Genomic DNA, 17,032 nt, shown 5'->3' with positions numbered 1-17,032 from the left:
TGATAGGATAATGAAAGTGCACCACCAAGGGCATTGTTAATCGAGGAAATATTCTACCTGATGTGTTTTCCCTCTGCTGTTTTCCCCACAGTTTCTCTAGTGCCAGTGCAGTGCATTACTCTTCACTGAAAGCATGCTTTGGAAGAGTGATAGTGGAAATACTCTGGGTGTAAAAAATACTCTGTGGTCAAAGGTGGTGCAGGTTAGATGCAGCAGGACCATGTTTTGTTTCTTTGTGTTCAGATGGCAGAAGTAAATCCTCCGGTGTAGTTTCTCAGGTTTGCTGTGCCGCAGGGGCAACTCCATCATCCTCTGAAGCTGCACAACTGGGGCACATCTGGTTTGTGGATGGGTTTGACTGGATCCTGCCTGGGATCCAGAGGGCAGCGTGTAGCCGGGCGCCTGCAGCTGCTACTGATGGTGTTGTGTCACGGCAGTCAGAGGTTACTGGATTATTGCTGTTATCAAACGGTAAACACTAAGTGTGGGTCTCGCAATGATGCAAAAGAAGCGCTAAAGGAGGGCCATCCGTCATTTTCACTGTAGACAGTCAACATCAGACACAACCATTCTGGCTGTAAAGCTTCATGAGTGTTTCTGCTGGTGTTGTTTAACTCCCACTGCATCCATCAAGGAAACATCCTCTGTTCCCCCCCCTTTTTTTTTTTCTGGCCACGTTTAGTCTTGTTTTGCTGGAGAAAAAAAATCCCTCCGCCAGCCCTCCTCTGTTTTACAACAACATGTGTATGTAGTTTTGTAGCAGCACCAAAGAATGCAAAGAAAGGCATTTTCTGTTGCATAGCTCTGAACCCTCAGTTTGTTCCCTCCTCCCTCTGTCATCCACTCTTTCTCACTTTCTCCCCTCCCTCCCCGTGGATTCCCCAACCACACCACAACACCGTTAACAGACGCGGCCCTGACAGATTTACTGCCATCGTCTTTCCATTGGCCGCCAGCGTGACAGCAGAGATTTAATGCCGCCTTCTCATTGGCCAACGCTTGACAGGTTAATTTATGGGTGCACTGTGATTTGATGCCTCCTGCCTTTGAAGTGAATTACAGCTCTGTCGCTTATAGGACACAGAAACGGTGTCAGGTTGCAATCGTAAAATCTTATCCCTGAAGGGAGGTGGCGCTGGAGTATAATAGTCCTGACGTCATGAGAGGAGAAGAGACCTTCTTGTGAGGAAGAAGAAAGAAATGTGTGATCGGATAAAATGCTAGGTGTCTGTCCAAAAATGTGAATCGATGTACATATGTAGAAAAAAATGTCTTAATCTCATAAAGAGAGATCAAGTTGTGCTGCAAAGAGAGAGGAAAAGGCGCGAGGTTCCAGTCACATCCTGCCTCTAATTTGAGGTTTTCCTACCTGCATGGGAATGTGCATTTGTCTTCTTCTCTTTTTCCCACATCTCTTAAGTTCAGCAGGTTTTTGCTTGACTCTGGGGGTCAGAAGATCCTAAGTGACTGAGTAAATCACGCATATATCTCGTAGCTGATCAACAGCAGCAAACTGCCAAAGTCACTTTGGCGTCTGACTACTGTATCTGCTCACTGCAGCCCCAGCGTTCGTGCAATGCCATCATCTATCTGCGGCCTATCTCTTCATCAGCCTGACAGTCTATCCTGACAAGATCAAGAGGAGCGAGAGCGCGGCCCTGTAACAGCCTTGACCCACGGAAATCTCTTGAGGGTAAAAAGCACGGCTGCCCCTGCCCTGTCTATCAACCCCGGGTGAATTCATGCTCCGTTTCCCTTGGATATCAAATCCCTCTCTTTACTCTTTCACTTCACACTTGAGGTCGTCTGCTCAAGTGGAAAATTGTTGGCAAATAAAGGGTTAGAGGAAAGCCCTGGACTTGCCTTGTCAAGTGGGATTGCATAATTTGATCAGAGACCTTCTTATGAACTTGATAACTTGGGGTTACACAGCGTGCCCTCTGACAGTGTGCCATGTAAGAGAGAGAAAACAGGTTTTACATCTTTAGGAGACATGATCCCTCTGAACTCTGAGGGATGATGGATAGTTTGGCGGTGTGTTAGAAGAGGTTGAGTCAGATATACCTGTATAGAGTTAACCGTTTCACTAAAGTCTTTTCTGTGGAGTCACGCTCTGTCCTTAAACCTCTGCCTCTGCTCTGCTGTTTGTAGTATGACTTTAATGTATAATAACTTTTTTAAACTGACTAAATTACATCATGCTGCATCTGCAGTGTTGAGGTCATGAAAAATTGCAATTCTGATAAATCTATACCAGAGAAGAAATGGGTGGTTTTAATTTCATCTCTCCTGATATTTCTTAAGTGTGTCTCTGGTCTGTAAGACATAAAGGTCATGGCTTCCCAGATTAATATGTCTTTCCACAGTGCAGTGAGCATCCAGCACCTCTGAAGCCCTAATATGGACTCTTGTTGTGGCTGGTTAGTTGTTCCCTGGAGAAGCTGCTCAGTCCGAACGTGTCCCAACAAGCTGTAGATTAATAGTGAGGCGTAAGGCCAAGGCATGTTAATGTATCTGTCGAGGCTAAACGCACCTCAGTTGGAAAGTGATTTTTACACAGTCGGCAGGGCGCCGGGGTGTCCATCCTGTCAAGGGGAATGTGGATTACTCTGTGTGGCCAAATAAATCTCGGCAACAAGGTCCTGCACAACTGAACTTGATCTTTGTAAATATATCTGCATACTGCAGACCTTAAGCTCGGTGTACATGGTAGAGCGTGAGGCCCTCCTACTCATACAGCCTCTCTTTGTGAGAGCTGTGTAGTGCTAATATTTTTAATCGAGGCAGATGATTTAGTGATTGTTTGAATTGAGGACTGGCAGTCAAATGGACATTAGAAGCTCATTGTCATTATTCATTTACTAATCACACTGTGACATGTAGACAGTACTACAGTGGCAGAAAAAGGCAAAAAACCTCCCAAAACATTTGATGCCAATTTATTCAACATACAAAAAAAAAAAAACAAATACAACAGCAGATATGCTGCAAATACACAAACAATGCAAAGTGAAAAACACACAAATTCTTAAAAGAAATGCAGCAGAAGAAGACTGCATATCCAGTCAACACAATGAGAGTTCTCAGTGCCACTAGGGGGCGTGCTCAGTGGAAAGGCTTGAGTTCTGTAATTACATAAATATGTTGCTCTTTCATAATGTTGTAAAAGACTAAGGCCAAATGTAAAAATGAATACGTACAGTTTTATCACCTCTTCCTGTTTCAGAAATACCAAAAACAAATGAAAACGCTGTAGTCTGCTCTCTCTTGGGTAGAAAATCTTACACTAGAGGCCTGGAAAACTTTCGTTGTTGATTTGCTTTTGTCTGTTTGTGTGTTTTTGACTTTCTGTATTTGAGACGTGTTTGCTGATTTTGTAATTGTCTTAGCTTTCTGCAGCATGTTTTTCATTTGTAGCATGTTTCTGTTGTTGGATTACTTTTGGATTTTCATGTTTTTCAGTTGGCATCGTTTATGAAGCTGCAGCACGTTTCTCCTAAAGGAATTTGTTTATACCATTTGCCCTTGTTGGCCACCGTACAAAGGCACCACTGGTCATATATTCAAAAGGTTTCAGCCATTGCCCCAAACCAGTTACCCTTGTTTTATCTTAAATCTTTCACTCCGTATGTGTGATTGAGCCAAATTGCTAAAAAGTTAATTTTGAAGATTCAGGTTGCAAGTTCAGACTTGACTGCTGATTAATTTTCATGTATGAATATTCATGATTTGAATGTATCAAAACACGCAAGTAGGCCAAATGTCACTTCTCCCTTGTTACCAGTTAGATAGGTGACGGCTTTCGCTTCTCTTCTCCTCCGTGATATGGTTTGTAGTACTGGGAATGATACACAGAGGCTCATTAATCTTGTTGAGTTACACTAATTAGCAAAGTAGTGGCAGACATCTTAATATGGGACAGTTTGAAGCATGATGTGACAGAACAGTCCCCATCAGAGGTGTTTGTGAGGCAGGTGGCGCGGTAACTTCCATATATTTACTCAGTTTTGGTAACACCAACAGAAACGCCCTGGCACCCTCTGGACACTGTGTGTACCAACTTTGTTTATACTTTGGAAGCCATTTTGTCCGTCTCAGATTGGTGTGAAATGGCTGCCGTTCGCAAAGACGCCCTTCACTTAACCCAGCTATTCTTTAATTTTGTATCGCTTAAGTTCTCATACTGGTGCAGGATGCCTTTTGGTTATAAGGCAGACCAAGATTCAGCTACATACATAATTTATTTCTGAATAATAGCCCCCAGTGTTAGAGAATATTACAATATTTGGTAATCATTAATAAGTAATGCATTCACACTTTCACTGCTCGTTGTTTGACGAGAACTTTAGATTTATTGCCAATTTTTTTCATATAATATCAAATAGTTATTGAGCAAGTGTGATAAGTCAAATTGATGCTTTTACAGTTGGGTTAACATTAAAATGCATGTAAAAAAAAACCCTGAGTGCCCCAACAGGGTTATATTCACAGCTAATTCATTTAATTTAAGATTCTTTACATTTCTGATTAGAGAGAAACAGCCATTGCGTTCCCATTTATCGCCGTGTCTTGATTGCCACTTGCAGTTAACACTCGGTCTCTGTGTGAATGTTTGAGGATGTGTTCACTGAGGTGTCCAGGAAAATGGGAGTAACCCGGACAGGGGAATTGAAATTTTAATGATGAGCACCACCACCACGCTGACGGCCATGGAACACCTCAGACAGCTTAAATATCACCGCTAATTAACACAGAGAGGTGGGCTGTCACAGGCATGATGGATGTCCGGAGGGGGTGGTGGGGGGGGGGGGGGCACAGATCGCTGCTTTCAACCAACCAGCGATTCCTTTATTAATCAAAGCCTGAGATGAAAAGGCTCTCCCACACCTCGGGGAGAGGGAGATAGCAGGAGCCATTGTTGGGAGGGTTTCAATCATCCGTCGTGAGCCTGTGATGTATTTGATCAGGGGGCATCCTAACATTTGTAGGAGACAGAATGTTTCTGCTTGTTTTTGTAAACCTCTGAACCACCCACATGTTTACAGAACACAGTATGCACAGTCAGCTGAGATTTACTGGTTGTTGGGGAAATTTCTGTTTGGAGGACCTATTTTTTTAATCCCTCTGACAGGAGAGGTGAGCATGCAGAGCGCCGGCTATCACTCTTACACAGAGCTCTCCCCCCTGATGGAGTGAACCAGACTGAGCACAAGGCAGCACTCCTACACTTTACCTCTGGGCTGACTCCACAATCAGTCTGTCTCGCGGAGATGATTTCGAACCTAGATGATTTCAGCACTTTGTGTATGAAGATGGAGTGTTATCTCCCCCTCTCTGGTCTCCTCCCCATCTACCTCACTTAAGGAGGTCCATTGTTAAGTGCCAGGGGCCTGTGGGTGCTGTAAATCAGGCTGCAGAGGGAGGGGATGTCTCCCATGGGGGAAGGCGCACACTCCCAGCAGCCTTCAGGCTGATCTCATACAGCCTATCCTAATGCTTTAATTAAGGAACTGGTCAATAGCAAAGAGGAAGGTGCCAAAGGGTGTGATCTGCACTTCCTAACGTACGACTGATGTGGCAATACCGACGCAGACAGAATGACGGGGCAATGTACTCGAAGAAATTTTTCCCTCCTCTCCGAAGAATGTGGCTATCAGCTATCACCACACAGACGGTTATACCCATTTGATTACCCAGTTTGTCTATAATACCTCTTACCAGCTAATCTAATACCTGTAAACAGGTGTGACTGCTGTGTGTTTGGATTTTCAACTTGTCAACTGCGACTGACTTGAACTACTTTAACCTGAACATTTCTTCGCAAGCTCCAAGTAGTGAAATATCACTTCTAGGTCATGTATTTCCAAGCAGCTCCAGGCCATGATATCAGTGACTGGCTCCTGGAAGAGGTGTATTGATCATCTGTTGTCTCAGCTTTAACGATTACCAAAAAAAGCCCTGAAAACTACAGAGCACTTGGCTTTGCACAGTGGAAGTACCATCTGTTTCTTACTGTCTCAAGGAGAGTTGTGAACAGTGTAGCTTAGGATACACCTCCCTCTTGTGGTGCAGACACGGCTTTGTATAAACCCACAAAAGTGATAAAACACTATTGCAGTGTGCAGTTTTGCAAGTTGATTAATTAATTGGGATTAAAAAAAATTAATCAGTGAAGTAATTACAGTAATTAATTGTTTTAATCCTCTAAAGAGCCTCTACTGATGTCACAATAGGTACAGGACACTTAAATTTAATGCTTTTAAAGACCTTTTTTTTAACCAAATTTAAGACAAATTTTTGCATGAATTATCTTTTTCTTATTCAAGTACTGCAGGTTAGCATAAAGCTAAGTAGTATACGTGTAGTCTTGCGCAGAGGTAGGTTTGATGTAGGATTATGGTTATTAGAGTGAGTTAGATCTACATTTTGCAAGACTGCAGACACTGTACTGGAATTTCTTACTTTGTTACAACACCTTGAAAATATTGATATTAAATACAATTTAAGACATGATTTGCTTTATCCTTGAAAAAGTTAATTAAGCTGAACCAAATTAATATTTATCCAAAACGTGTGCTGATGTTGATTTGGTGTTCAAACTATTTTATTTAAGATATTCTAAATTATTTATTTTAATTTCATCCGACTCAAAAATGTCAGAAACGTTCTTGACTTTGACCAACTCCCTAAAATGAACTGTCAACTGATTAAAACATGTTAATAAAACAAATGATTTTTTTTTTATGCTAAAAAAAAACCCCTTGTTTTAACTGTTATCTACAAATCCCATGAATCATTAACAACAAGGGAGAGCAAGAAATTGAAGCTAGTAACGGGGTATCGATAATGTGGAAAATGAGTATTGAAGCTGTTCACATACTCAGAATAGATACACATCAATAAATTGATATTTTTACAACACTAGCAGTTAATTTGTTGAATTGTTTTTTAATAATGGTCAGAACAAAGGATTATTTATTTCTAAGATGTAGATTAATTAAGTGATTAAAACAGGTTAAAACTGCAGCCTCATACCATGTATGAAGCTCAAATTGGCTTGTAATCTTTACTTAAATTGTGCATAAAATATGATGTTTTTGGTCTCTCTCGTCTCATTGTAGCTCAATGGGATTCCAATGACAACTTTGTATTCATGTCAAAGTAATGTGGAGACAGGAGCTGATTTGCTGAAGAGAAAATTGTTCCTCATGTGGTCATTGATGCCACCTGCTGACTAGACTGGAGCATTACTTATTTTCTGAAATGTTTTGCAGTCTGCTCTGAAAGATTCGGTGAGTAATGTGCCATTTAAAGACAAGTAAATCAATTTCTCATTTTATGTTGACCGAGGCGGAAGACAACTGAACTGAGCCACAATGATTTATGGGTATTTCATGTTGTCCTCTGAATATACTATCGGTCTGACAGAGATTCACTTTTGCTTGCTAGAAAATATGAATAAGGGAAATCTTGATCCTTTAGAAATATAACTTTAGAGCCAGTGTTGCAGAAAATGTGAACAACATGCATCTGTTTAAAAAGTGTAACAGCTTTATTGAGACTTGGGGCCCTAAAACTCCGTTCACTACAGTTTGATTGAGTCAAAATTGATTTCACTTCAACCCTGAAATGACAAAAAAAAGGTGGGGCTCACATTTAAAAAAAGAAATTCTCTTTACCAAAACAAATGTATACAAGATCCTCCAACAAATACATGCAAAATAAAAATGAAAAAATATGCTGTCTAATCATGGCTGCTATGCTAAAAAGGGCAAGAGTGACAGCTTTTATTTGACTCCTAATAGAAAGTTGAAGGACGACCATTTTCAGTTGTCTTAAAAAAAAATCATCAGACTAAGATTATAGCTTTGTAAATACTTTGATTTCTGTTTGAAGTGTAGGTCCCATACATACTATTTTCTACCCCTAATACAATTTAAATATATATTAACTTCATAAAAAGTAGGTGAGTCAGTAACGGGCCCCAGACTCCTTTCACACAATCTAAAAGTCTGACAGAAACAGAAGTACCAGTCTACAATACAATCCTCTACAACAGAGCTAACATCTTCAGTCCAGTGTTTACAGTCTGATTTCATCACACAGAGGCCTGAACATAATATCGTGTAGGTTATCATCGTAGAAAAACACCACGTGGACTTCATATTCTCCCGTCCACTGCTCGTCATCTTCACTGAAGATGCTCACGGTTGAACTGGAGATGAAATGACATGGCACTGTATTCGATCACATTCAGTCGGGTCAAGATGGAGGCGAGCTCTTGAAATCTATGAATTGAAATCTTTAAATCTATCTGGGTGATTATTATCATGAGCACTGAATTTTACTAGTCAAAACCAAATTTCCACAGTGCCTCCACTGAAAATAAATTTAAGGTTTTTGACTAGTTTTAAAGCTACAGTTGGTTAACGTTTATAAAAAATAAATATTTGTTATAAATGCGGAAACTGTCATTACATCCACACAAAAGTACATGAGCAGATTCTTTAAAAAAAATCATGTTCCCCTACTTCTCCTGCTTCTAATAGCATTTGCTAGAATCTGCTGCGGCTAAACGAAAACAACCAATCAGAGCCGAGGAGTGTCTTACGCAGCTGTCAATCACTGTTCTGGAACTGTAGTTCAACTTCAAACTGTTACTGTATTGCCTATTTCCCACCTCAAATGTTGTCAGAAACATATTTTAGTGTACTGTTTAGCTGCATAATGAAAATGTTTGCTCTGTTGGTGGGCGTTGCTTTCTTTCCAGTTGTTTTAGAGTGTTTTCAACATGGCACCTGGGTCACAAACGTCCTTATATTTAATCAGCGTTGCCTAGTTTGATAGTTTAGCTGCAGTTCACAAGCAGTGATTGATGTGACTGACAGCTGCATTCAAGACTCCTCTGCTGCTTGCATATTTCCTTAGAAGCACAACAACAAGAAGGAGGAGGAACATGCTTTCTTTCAAAGATAATTTGTCTCATATCCTACTATGTAGATATAGTGACACATTCAACACATATGACAAAAAGTTTATCACAGTTACCACCTCCAGCTTTAATCGGATTTGTGCTACAGTACTCTCATGAACTGTTGCTAAATGTTGTGATTACAGACAACACGCTAACCCATCCTCACTTACCAAAATACTTTTGAAAGGACGGACATCTTTCAGAGTCAGAAAAATCTATTAACGCTGAGCAGGGGAAAAAAAAAGCCTGACAGTGGTTTCTAGGAACAAAGAGACAATAAACACAATGCCTTTATACTTAAGGGGTTCTTACAGAAGCACCTAACAGGTGGTTCCTACATCCAGTTATTATATAAAAAGAAATCACTATCTTTGTTCAAGAGCGTCAAAGAAAAGAATCCGGGCTCTTGCTACAAAACCTGTCAGCCTTTAACTATATGTCAACAGTGTAACCTATGAAGAGTCAGGACAAGAATCCCTTTAAAACAAGGTAGAAAAGTGAATACGTGAGCCAACAGTCGCTACACAACTTAACTAATGCCAAGATCAGCTTCTAGTTAACTTTTAGTGTTCTTCAACCTGTTTGTACGCATCACCAAACAGGGATGCATCTGTAGTATTTTCAGTTTACAACTAGACGGACAGCAGGTAAGAAATTAGTTTTTAGATCCACTCAAAAATTGTGTGTTTAAAAAAGGCAACCCTCTACATGAAGTGAAAATGGATCACCAGTTTACTCTGCGATAAGCCCCTTTTATGATCAGTGTTGTCAAAAATAACATTAAATTTCAGATGTGTTATGCACACAACACCTACATTATTAGACAGGCGGCAGCATGGACCACAAGTCTGCTGTGACCTTTCACTTCTGAGCAGTAGCTGGTACATTATTAGTAGCACAAGGAACTCAAAATGATAAGAAATCAAACACTAAAAAGCTACACAATTCTGTATGAGTCCTTTAGTGAACTGTCCGTATGTAGTAGAGCGCAGCATTGGGGTTGATGCAGGTCAACTAAGAGGTGCTGTACAATAAATTGACAGTCAATGCAAAAATACTTGCAATCCCTCGGCAGCGATACCAAAAATATACCTGCGACCTTTCAGCTAAAAGGAGTCGTGTTCGTTAGTTTATTCAGTTATTGCCATAATACCAAGACCTGTTGTCCAAGATGTGAATCAGTCCTTCCCCTTTTCTCCTGTATCGTGAGCTGAACAGTAGATAAAAAAAGTACAAAAATCCTTTATCAGCTCTGTGACAGAGCTGGTGAGAGCAAAGTAAAGTTTGGTTGTGTTTAAGCTAGGGTGTTTTCAAGGTACAGTACTGTTGAGCTCCAATGTGCGACGTCACTGAGCCACTGCTGCTGTCTGTAGGGTCTCTCTGGGAAGTGGAGGGTCAGACAGTCAGACGGTTGTTGGAAGGCTGTAGGGGGCTCCAGGAAGCTGGATGGGCAGATGCATCCTGTGAGTACTGGCTTTCCTCTTTGCACATCCCAACTGTACATAGCCGTCTGTGTCTCAGCAGTCTGTCTGTCCGCGAGAAGTTCTGGAGCCAAAGAAAGACGTGTGTTTCAGTCAAAGTGAGAAGAACGGTACTACGGACACAGCTAGGACTGATGGACTTGTTTAATGTCGTGAGATCCAGATTTATGTGCAAACATTTAAAAGTACATGTAAAACACATCAGCTCTACTGAAACAACAGCTTACTGACCTGATGGCAGCGATCACACTGATACGGCTTCTCTCCGCTGTGCACCCTCTTGTGTCTGTCCAGGTGGTAACGCTGAATGAACCGCATGTCACACGCGTCACAAGCGAATGGCTTCTCTCCTGTAAACAACCACAGGTGGATCATTTAGCAGTATTTATCAAGACTCATGGCATATTTCACTGGATTAAAGACACTTAAAAAATGTGTTACTATATTAATTTGGAGTTAAAATTGCTTTTTTGGGCACGGACTAACACAGAACCAGGCAGAAATACATATAAAGCATTACAACAAATTAAAAACATGCCATTTCTGAACAAAAGCAACAGAAAAAAGATACATCATGGTGGAAATGGACTTTTTTTTTTGCTAACCTATAATTATGAAGTAAATGTTGATTCTACAATGTAATGGCAACAGAGTAATTACACCATCTGTGTTTAGATTGGTTCCCTACAAGACTCTGTCACTATGCAATTCTGTCTGCACCTGGTACGATCTACCGGGAAAATGATGGCTCAATTTACAGCACAAAGGAAGTGGATCAACCATTACCAAAACAGGAAGAGGATAGCACTTGACTGATAGCTATCCTCAGTTATCAAAGAACATCAGTATAAGTTCTTAGCAGTTACTATTAGGGCTGCGAAATTAATCAAAATATTACTGAAATCGCAATATGGCTAAGTGCAATATCCAAACTGCAGGAGCTACAATTTTTAGCTGCAAGGTACAATGTGTCACAGCATAGTATTATGAATAAAGCATTGTGTTGCTGCTGATATTCCCATGTCTACAAATCATATTCAGCACAGCCCTTGTTAAGCAGCGGAAATGGTGGACTGTGGAACAACCTAAATAAGAATTGAAAACAAAATGCAGTGTGTCCTGTGTTGTTGGTAGTTGTTAGGCTCTGAGGAAAGTAGAAAGTGATCCAGTTGTTTATTTCGACTTTAAAACAATTGGATCGTTTTGCACCCACTGTAGTCCTTCATATAATAATTTAGTAAAAGTCTAATCCAAGCTGATAGAGCTGTAGAAGGGTGGATGCTCACAAATAGTGGCCTCACTACTCATTACACCACCCTAATTTCCCAAATTTAACCACACATCCAAACAGGCAAAGAAGGCCTCACTGAAGTGAAAACATGAGCTGTGCGTTCTCACCTGTATGTGTAAGTATGTGTCGCTTCAGGTGGTAGCTGCTCCGGAAAGCTCCGTAGCAGTGGTCACAGATGAAGTTTTTCTGGACTTTCAAGGAACTGTCCTCATCGTCCATATCCATCGGTGAAAGTAGATGCTGACAATAATAACATAAAAAATAAAAAATCAGTTGAGTGTTAACTGAACATCAGAGTACATCTCTGCACACAGTGTAGCCTTGTAACAATCCTTACCTCCACTTTCTCTTTGACTTTGCTGGATGACCCTGATTTTTTGTGTTTCTTCTTGGGTTGCATATTCTGGTTCGCCTGCACGTCCTTTCCATCCATCATTCTTGATGAGTGATAATCCCCGTCTTTTCGGATCAGCTTTAGGAGGAGGAATGGTAGTGGGTAAACTGCACTGCAACCATCAGTTTGCCACTGAGACTGTTATTCTGTGGCATATGCTAAAACACGCTAACTTGCAATCAAGCAACAAAAACATATTCACATATACAGAGTAACATTTCACTTAAACACCCCGTTTTTAGTAATTTATAAGCAGTGTATGAATATGAATAAATTGTTTATAGCACACTTTAATGTACTTAAAAGTAGATGTAATTATTTAATAATGTATTTGTCAACAACAATAACTTTACCTCAAAAACTAGAACTTTTGTTAACTAGAAACTAGAAGCTCAAAACTACACCTATACCTCCTGTATGCACCCATAGGTGGAGGCTGATGTAAACAGATGACTGCTGCATTATAGTGTGTTATAGACAATTTATTCAAAGTTGTATAGTGTTTACAAATGCTAAAATGGGCGGTGGTCATAATGTGTAGAGTCAGAGTAATCCCTCTCTTATTTTCCTGTGTTAGGGATGTTTAAGGGCGTGTAGCTTTAGCCAGTAACAGCACACAGGTGACACTGGGACTTAATAAAAAGGTAGCAGCCAGGTAATAGCAGCACGCATACAAGAAGAAGCTATGACAATCGTGTAGACAGTGTTGAAAGACGCAAATATATGAAATGCCAAGCGACTAAGCTTGTTTCAAAATGGGGGAGGATCTGGGATTGGCTTTCACTTCTACTTAAGTTGGGGAGCACTGGAGAAGATAATGAAGAGTGACATGGATTTGGTTAGGTAGGTGCCAGCAGTTAGCTTAGTTAACTCGCTTAAGTATTGGCTTTTCCATTACAACAAATGTAATGTTCCTACAACAGTACAGTAGCTTTGAGTGTATGTACATGTGTAGGGAGGAGGGGCCAAGTTTGAATGTTGTCTTTACAAACAGTAAACAACAGTTCTTCATAGTATACCTTTAAACTACTGCCATGACATCTATAATTAAATTAAAACATTTTCATGACAAGGTTTTAACAGACTTTCTGAGTGATCCCGTCCAGTTTTCTTTCTCACCAGTGGCGGACAGCTCCCGGCTGAAGGCTGGCCCATGTGGCTGTGGTGGGGTTGTCCATGATGGACCTGGTGTCCATGGTGATTGTGGCTGTGCTGCGAGTGGGTTTGGTGGCTCTCAGGACTGGCCCTGTGCCCTTGACCCAAGGGTGACATCATCCTCTTCTGGCCTGGGATGTTGTTGGCTTGCATCAGGGCCATGCTGGACAGCACCGCCTCGCAGCCCAGCAACCCAGCCTAGCAACACAAAAAAACCCACGTCAGAGCAGAGAGAGGGGGCTGAAGGACTCCTCATGGAGACAAGGAGTAAGGGGAAGGAGAGGGAGCTGAGTCATGGGAGTAACAGAGAAATGCACTGGCATCAGAATTGGGAGTACAAACTAAAAACATGAAGGTGATTCTGGAGATGAGGAGACTTCCACTGACCCATTTCATATGGTCTCGAACAGGGTTGTTGGAATGGTGGGTCATCGCCGTGGTTTGAATGCGTGTGTGTTTGGGGGAACAGAGGGGGCTTCACTTAGGATGAGGGGTAACAGAAGAGACCACACCCACCCAAATCATCAGGGGCCAAAGCCTGAAAGTAGAGGCATGACAACATGAAGGCCAACATTTCCACATGCTGGAATCAGGAGCTGGAGAACCAGACTGATCTAATAAATTTCACAAATCAGCAAATCTGAATATATGACCAGAAATTTAGATCCAGCATTAATATGTGCAGTTTATCAGGCAGGGAAGCCCCAATGGTTTGGTGCATGCCATGTTTCCATGGATGAGAGAAGGCACAACAGTCAGATTGAGAAACATAATGACATTCAATGGGAAAATAGAAACAGTCAGTAAGAAAATGTGAGTAGGTATGATACATTAAACAAATGCTTCACATATGAGGTGATACTGAAATACATAAATCTCAAAATGAGCTGCTGTTTTACAGCAGCAAGTGTACTGTAAAACACAATTTGTATATACATACAATTCAAACACTGGTTAGGGACTCTCTTATCTTCCATGTCTGCACTGTTCTGAAGAGAAACGTGAAGTGCTATACCCTGCAGCCAGTGAACTTTTTCAGTTGAACTTTGATTATTTTATAAACAGCTGAACATGCAGTGCACAGAAATGATTTTACAATTCAAGTACATTAAAAAATATCTGCCTTTTTCAGCAGGTAAGATCTACCTTATTCGTGACTGAGAAACCTTCATTACTTCTTTAATCCTTTAGTATATGGAATAGCAATTTTAATGCTTAGTGTGACTGGTTCAACACATTTCGTTAAAATCTGTAACATACAGGAACAGTTGTGTGAGCTATTAGACCTACATACTTAACGATGAATTGTGAAAATAGGAGTAGCACTTCGTTAGAGAATTTAGACTTGGGATCAAAAACTTGCCAAGATTTGTCAACAAAAATGTAACCAAGACTATAGACAAAACTAAAATAAAATGACATCTCACTCTACTACTATAGACAAAACAATTCCTGTTCATTATTGTCACATGGTAGAAAACTGTGGCAGAAAAACAGCTTTCCTCTCATGATGTGGTATTTGGCATATCCTCCTGTCCCTGTGTCCTCATGTAAGGACATTATATTTTGGCTTTACTTGATCTTATACTTCATTCTTCTTAACTTAGACCTGTTGTCCTTGTTCGTGGTTAGAGCACAATACACGAATCCATGTAAAAACAAGATGGCAGCCATCTCTGCAAAGTCAGTCTGCAGCTGATCCTGACACAAAAGTGGACAAGGTACAAAACCTGATCACATTTTACTTGTTTATTTATGATTAGTAAGGTTTGTAGTTTGACTATATCTATGGATATAGCTTTACTATTGTCTTGTTTGAGGACTTTGGGACTTCATGATAGTTGACAATGTTTCGTTTTTTTATACTTATCAAATCCCAAGTAGATGTGAGAAATTAAAAATGCATACCAAACAAAAGTTTGGGTCTTAGGAGGATAATGTACAAGTAGCAGTTTAACCTTTAAGTTAAAGATAATAACCACAAACTCAGTGGAGAAGGCTTATATAACTGGCACTGAAAAGCAAATGATTTAATATGCACATGTTATTCCCTAACAGCGAGGTAACAATGCATGTAAGTCCTAATTAATTAACAGAGAATGTGCCTCAGGGGGCATTAAGAATATTTTAGTTAATGTCTTAAAGCTGAACATCTCCCATTTTCAGAATTCATAAATGTTAATCCTATAGCCTCAATCAAAAATTTTCAAAAATATTTGTAAACACAAACATCTCTCTCCAAAATCCAAAAGCTAGAGCGCTAAAACTCAAATTTGTAATGTCATGGGGTATAAAGTCTGGTATAAAAAAGAAAATAAACATTATGTGAGTCCACAAAATCAGTCTCTCATTAATTGTCTATGGAGCAGCTCTGGTTTCTGTCTTTGAGAGAGAGCAGCTCATGTCCACAAATACTGATTGAACTTTCTTAGACCATGTACTGGAATACATAATGGAATTCCCTATTTAGGTGGTATTTTCCTTTAAGTTCACATCAAATAGAGTGTGAATGCAGATATTTTCCAATACAGACCATAGTAAACAAACACTGCTCTTCATCACTTTAGTGGGACATGTTTGCTTGCATAAATGCATTTCTCTTAAAGCTGAAAATGACACGAGGTCTAATTTATAAAATGATGCATCTAAGCCCAAGTGAGCTCGCTAGCTTCTAATCCTAAAACGTTGTATTCCCGGTTAAAGAAGCGACCATCTCTACACAAATGCTCTTTAAAAATGCAGCGGGGCTCCATCTACAGCAGCCTGGGGAGGCTGTTTGTATTTATACACGATATTTAGACTATAAGTTTAAACGTGTGAAGCATGCTAACAGTCTCTGCTGTATCAAACAGAAAAGGCTAAGCTGCTAGCTAGCCAGTAGTTGGGTTTTGGGACAACTCTTGTATGACTGAACCCCCACCCCCCGCCCCAGACAACACAACAACAGCCAGGCAGGCAGGGCGTGCGGGCTCAGCGCCGACCACCAAACAGCAGCTCCCTGACCGGCTGCAGCCGTTAGACACACACCGGAGGCGGATTATAAAACAAGTAAAGAGCCGCAACTGAAACGCGACGGAAAAGCAGCTGCTTACCTTTCGGTTTTTACAGTTTTGGAGGTTATTATTTCTTGTCGCACTTCCAATTTTTTCTCAGTTTACAAACACTGACAGGAAACGCCACCGGAAGTGCTCCACAGGGAGAGTGGTGATTGGCCGGACGCCACGTCACGTGATTGAAGCGGAGTGACCCCCAATGGCGGCCATATTTGTGAGGGAGTGAGACCTGCTGGCAGATTTCAATAAATAGCCACGTTTTAATGACTTCTTATTTTTTAAGTTTTGATAATTCATTGGATTTAATGATAAACCTCATGATCCTGCTTGATGAATTTCATATACACAAATGTAAATTTGCCAAATCATGCCCTGTTTAGAAGTTTTTGGTATTTTTTAAATTTATTCCAATGCAGTCTCAAGAACTTGTAAATAATATGAAAAGTGTATCTACCATACTTCCCTATAATCAGTTATTTGGTGATCCATCTACTTCATAATTTTAAAATACCATCTACTTAAAAAACCATAATGTTTAATTTCAATCTGTCATTTTTTTTTTGACAATATGTAGCATCTCTGGAATGACTTTGTACAAGGAGCGTAGATAAAGACAGGGCAGGCAGGGCAGTTGCACTGGGGCCTATTCCTACAAAATGTAGAACAGAAAACTGGGCCTTGTGA

The 17,032-nt window shown here is 40.4% G+C and overlaps 1 protein-coding gene across 2 annotated transcripts; it reads right to left on the bottom strand.

The window, feature by feature from the left end:
* Positions 1-2,573: 2,573 nt before the first annotated feature.
* On the bottom strand, positions 2,574-16,488 carry znf740b (zinc finger protein 740b). 2 transcript variants are annotated; one of them, XM_033630015.2, is made up of 7 exons: positions 16,388-16,488; positions 13,683-13,833; positions 13,260-13,493; positions 12,084-12,218; positions 11,854-11,986; positions 10,687-10,805; positions 2,574-10,519 (listed from the first exon to the last, which is right to left on the bottom strand). In XM_033630015.2, exons 2-7 carry the CDS (start codon positions 13,725-13,727, stop codon positions 10,370-10,372), a joined length of 816 nt encoding a protein of 271 aa, XP_033485906.1. In that variant the 5' UTR covers positions 13,728-13,833; positions 16,388-16,488; the 3' UTR covers positions 2,574-10,369. The 2 variants fall into 2 exon arrangements, with proteins under 2 accessions (XP_033485906.1, XP_033485907.1); XM_033630016.2 differs by lacking the exon at positions 13,683-13,833 and having other exon boundaries at positions 16,388-16,486.
* Between the last annotated feature and the right edge of the window lie 544 nt (positions 16,489-17,032).

This window comes from Epinephelus lanceolatus, chromosome 8, assembly GCF_041903045.1.
Source record: "Epinephelus lanceolatus isolate andai-2023 chromosome 8, ASM4190304v1, whole genome shotgun sequence".
Classification (NCBI taxonomy): domain Eukaryota; kingdom Metazoa; phylum Chordata; class Actinopteri; order Perciformes; family Serranidae; genus Epinephelus; species Epinephelus lanceolatus.
Note: the sequence above shows the minus strand (reverse complement) of the source record. Positions and strands in the feature narration are given on the sequence as shown.